This window comes from Crinia signifera, chromosome 2 (genome assembly GCF_055691185.1).
Source record: "Crinia signifera chromosome 2, ASM5569118v1, whole genome shotgun sequence".
NCBI lineage: Eukaryota > Metazoa > Chordata > Amphibia > Anura > Myobatrachidae > Crinia > Crinia signifera.
Genome location: NC_139218.1, coordinates 397,011,313 through 397,013,716, shown reverse-complemented (window position 1 = coordinate 397,013,716; position 2,404 = coordinate 397,011,313). Strand labels below are relative to the sequence as shown.

The window sequence follows — 2,404 nt, the reverse complement described above, 5'->3', positions numbered from 1 at the left end:
GGGGGACATACAGTGAAGGAGGGTCAGGCTGGGGGACATACAGTGAATGGAGGCAGTGATGGCCATTCAGAGAAGGAGGAGCAGGGGCAGGCTGGGGGACATACAGTGAATGGAGGCAGTGATGGCCATTCAGAGAAGGGGGGCAGGCTGGGGAACATACAGTGAATGGGGGCAGAGTGGGGTACATAGTGAATGGGGGTCATACAATGAAGGAAGGTCAGGCTTTGGGACATACAATGAATGAAGGCCCTTAAGAGAAGGGGGGACAGGCTGGGGGACAAAGTGAATGGGTGCAGAGTGGGGAACATACAGTAAATGGTGGACAGGCAGGGATATATACAGTGAAGGGGGCAGGCTGGGGGGACATAAAGTGAATGGGGGCAGTGTGAGGGACCATTCTGATGCGATTAATGATTCAAAGAATGTCAGGCTGAATGTTCGGCCCACCACATTTTCACCTCACCAAAACTGGCCCTTGTCGCAAAAAGTTTGGACACCCCTGATCTACTGGAAGTAGGTCTGTGTTCCAAAGGTGGATACAAATCCCTTCCTTCATCCCCCTCCATACCTGCAGCCCCTGTGGTCATGTGCATGCATGAAATCGGTATTTTCTAGTCATGTCCCTTATTTTGCCGGAATTCAATGACTTCTACTTTGAAAAATAGTCAATGTCGGTCTTTAATATACCATTCCTTACTGTCTATACAATAAACTACAAGTTGATTTGTATTGTATTGTTGTCCGTTTCTCTGCCCGCTTCACCACAAAGGCTGTTCTTACGGCACAGGACGCCATGTTTTTATTTGCAAACCAGAAAAGATCTTCAGTGTTATTAGTGACATATTTACAAATGACCAAAGCCTTCTTTTATTTGCCCTAGGAAACAAAGGGGCAGATATATGAAGCCGTGATAAGGGAACGTAAGTGAGCCAGTGGAGAAGTTGCCCATCACAACCAATTAGCAATGAAGTTACATGTATAATTTGCAGAATTTAAAATTATACAGAGCAGCTGATTGGTTGCCATGGGCCACTTCTCCTCTGGTTTACTTCTCCCTTACGACTGCTTCATACATGTACCCCAATATTTTTCATGTCACCCATGAAGCCCTTGGAGATGGCTCGGTCTTGGAGAAGAAGAGCTGGGTGAACTTCACTCTTATGTCCTTGGTTTTATGCCCGTAGATGAGTGGATTCAGAATTGGCGGCACCACAAGGAACTGTACCGAAATCACCGTCCTTAACTCATAGGGGATGTTGGGTGGAGGAAAACGGTGAATAAGAATTTCAAACAGAACATTAATAACAAAGTTGGCGATGGTCACAAGGTGCGGACAGCAAGTCTTCATGGCTTTGGCTCGGACATCTCTTGAGGACTTGATGCAGACCTTTAGGATTTCGATGTAAGAGAATAGGATCAGTACCGGCATTAAGACTATCACAGCTGCCGTGATGAAAAGGCCGAATATATTGTTTACAGTCGTGTCAATGCAAGACAGTCTCACAACCGACCAGTTGTCACAATATATCTTCAGTATGAAAGAGTCGCACAGCGGGAGCCTAATTGTCAATGTAAAGTGCACTAAAAATAGCATGATACCGTACACCCATGCTGCGACAATTAGCTTGGCAACCGTTGTTAAGCACATAATGTTGTTGTATCTTAGAGGGTTGCAGATACACAAATATCGGTCATACGCCATAACAGCTAAAATGGTCAACTCACAGCCCATGTAAGTGTGGATGCAGAACACTTGTGTCACGCAGCCGATGTAGGAGATGGTATGTATGTTGCTAACCAGGTGCACAAACAGACTGGGGAAGAAGGCGCTGCTCCCATAGAGACCATTCAGACACAGCGCCGATATGAATATGTACATTGGCTCATGTAGACTCTTATGTAAGGCCACAGTGGAGATGACTGCACAGTTGGACAGTATGATCATCAAGAAGCCAACTAGCGTTATCATACTGTAAAAATATCTTATTTCGGCCATTTCACCGAACTTGAGGGTGAGGAGGGAAGGATGAAATGATGTTGAATTTGTCATCTTCCCTTTAGTCTTTTATCTCAGCGGTGCCTCCTGAAAAACTAGCAAATAGTATACAGTATATTAGCAAACACTTTCTTTATCTAAAAGCAAATTGGAATTGTTACAGTAAAAGAACATAATGCCATTTTTCGTAATGCACCCGGAATGCTGGTAGACACAATACAGGCACCGGCTACCACCAGAAAACTGGTGCCAGAATGGCGACACTAGTGAGAATGCCAGCATCCCAAAGGTAGGGTAGCGTTAGTATTGGCCTGATTGAGGGGGTGGTTTTTAGGGAGGGGATTAGGTTTAGGAATCAGGTGGGTATTTAGGATTAGACTGCAGAGGAGGGGTGGAGGGAATTTAGGA

General features: G+C 45.3%; 1 protein-coding gene across 1 annotated transcript; it reads right to left on the bottom strand.

The window, feature by feature from the left end:
- Positions 1 to 1,090: 1,090 nt before the first annotated feature.
- On the bottom strand, positions 1,091 to 2,020 carry LOC146058605 (olfactory receptor 51E1-like). Its single transcript, XM_083170880.1, has one exon. It carries the CDS (start codon positions 1,994 to 1,996, stop codon positions 1,091 to 1,093), a length of 906 nt encoding a protein of 301 aa, XP_083027006.1. The 5' UTR covers positions 1,997 to 2,020.
- Positions 2,021 to 2,404: the final 384 nt, after the last annotated feature.